This window comes from Hevea brasiliensis, chromosome 13 (genome assembly GCF_030052815.1).
Source record: "Hevea brasiliensis isolate MT/VB/25A 57/8 chromosome 13, ASM3005281v1, whole genome shotgun sequence".
Lineage (NCBI taxonomy): Eukaryota > Viridiplantae > Streptophyta > Magnoliopsida > Malpighiales > Euphorbiaceae > Hevea > Hevea brasiliensis.
Genome location: NC_079505.1, coordinates 89645146 through 89646414, shown reverse-complemented (window position 1 = coordinate 89646414; position 1269 = coordinate 89645146). Strand labels below are relative to the sequence as shown.

The 1269-nt window shown below is 43.7% G+C and overlaps 1 protein-coding gene across 1 annotated transcript; it reads left to right on the top strand.

Annotated features, from left to right (window-relative positions):
• Positions 1 to 348: 348 nt before the first annotated feature.
• Positions 349 to 992, top strand: LOC110641958 (histone H3.2). Its single transcript, XM_021793861.2, has one exon. The coding sequence runs from the start codon at positions 436 to 438 to the stop codon at positions 844 to 846; it is 411 nt and encodes a 136-aa protein (XP_021649553.1). The 5' UTR covers positions 349 to 435; the 3' UTR covers positions 847 to 992.
• The last annotated feature ends 277 nt before the right edge of the window (positions 993 to 1269 follow it).

The following is a 1269-nucleotide window of genomic DNA, read 5'->3' as shown; positions in this document are numbered from 1 at the left end:
GCCTTAATCTGGACTAAGAAGACCATGGAATATTGAAGACAAATGGGCCTAGTGGGCCGAATTTTAAGGGACAAATTGGTGGTCCTGTCGAAATTAGCAGCCAGCCTAACGCGTGAAAAAATTGCCGCCTTGTGGTCGCAATCCGCGTTTTTGTTGTCAAATGAATTCCAACCCTCGATCGCCACTAAATCGACGGTCCAAATTCTCTATTCCAGCTTAAGAAACAAAATCCTAATGGTCAATTCACAGAGCACACGGATCGCAATTCTAACCGTCCATAATCATACAAATCAACGCTCTAAAGTTGATGTTCCACCAATTGTTTCGAAACAGACGCTATAAATACGGCCATGACACTGACATATCGTAGGATCAGCGGTCAAGTTTCTTTTTCCCTTATATTCACGTTGGATAGACGCTTCCCCAACATCTGAAATGGCTCGCACCAAGCAAACAGCTAGAAAATCAACAGGAGGAAAGGCGCCACGTAAGCAGCTGGCGACGAAGGCAGCTAGGAAGTCGGCTCCTGCGACCGGAGGAGTGAAGAAACCGCACCGCTTTAGACCTGGGACGGTGGCATTGAGAGAGATCAGGAAGTACCAGAAGAGTACTGAGCTCTTGATCCGTAAGCTTCCATTCCAGAGGCTGGTGAGGGAAATTGCTCAGGATTTTAAGACAGATCTGAGGTTCCAAAGCAGTGCTGTTGCGGCTCTTCAGGAGGCTGCAGAGGCATACCTGGTTGGTCTATTTGAGGACACAAATCTCTGTGCTATTCATGCCAAGAGGGTTACTATTATGCCTAAAGATATCCAGCTAGCAAGGAGGATTAGGGGTGAGAGGGCGTAGAAGAGATGATTTATATAGTTATGTGTTGGGTGTCCTCTTAGCTGGTGTTTGTAAATTGTTTCCAATCTAATAGCTAATTGGATTTGATGTTTGGACTCTCGTGTTGGTTCAAAATGCTCAATTATAGTAGTAAGGTTATTCCCTAAGCTTTAAATGATCTTATTGCTGCAATTTGCATATAGTTTGTGGATCCTGCATAGTAAACAGAACAAGGAGAGGAATCTTAGGTCCTCGAAGCGAAAATGCGACATGGGCAATTTGTTTCTCGACTCATTTTATATCCATTGCTTAAAAAATTAAAAGGCTCGACTTGAAGGCAATGATCATGTGTCAAGCGCCAACACGCGAAAACAATAGCAAGGTCTGTTTTGCAATTATGGCCTTTGAAAGTTGCTTATAGTGTGGTATCGTCTAAATCATTGT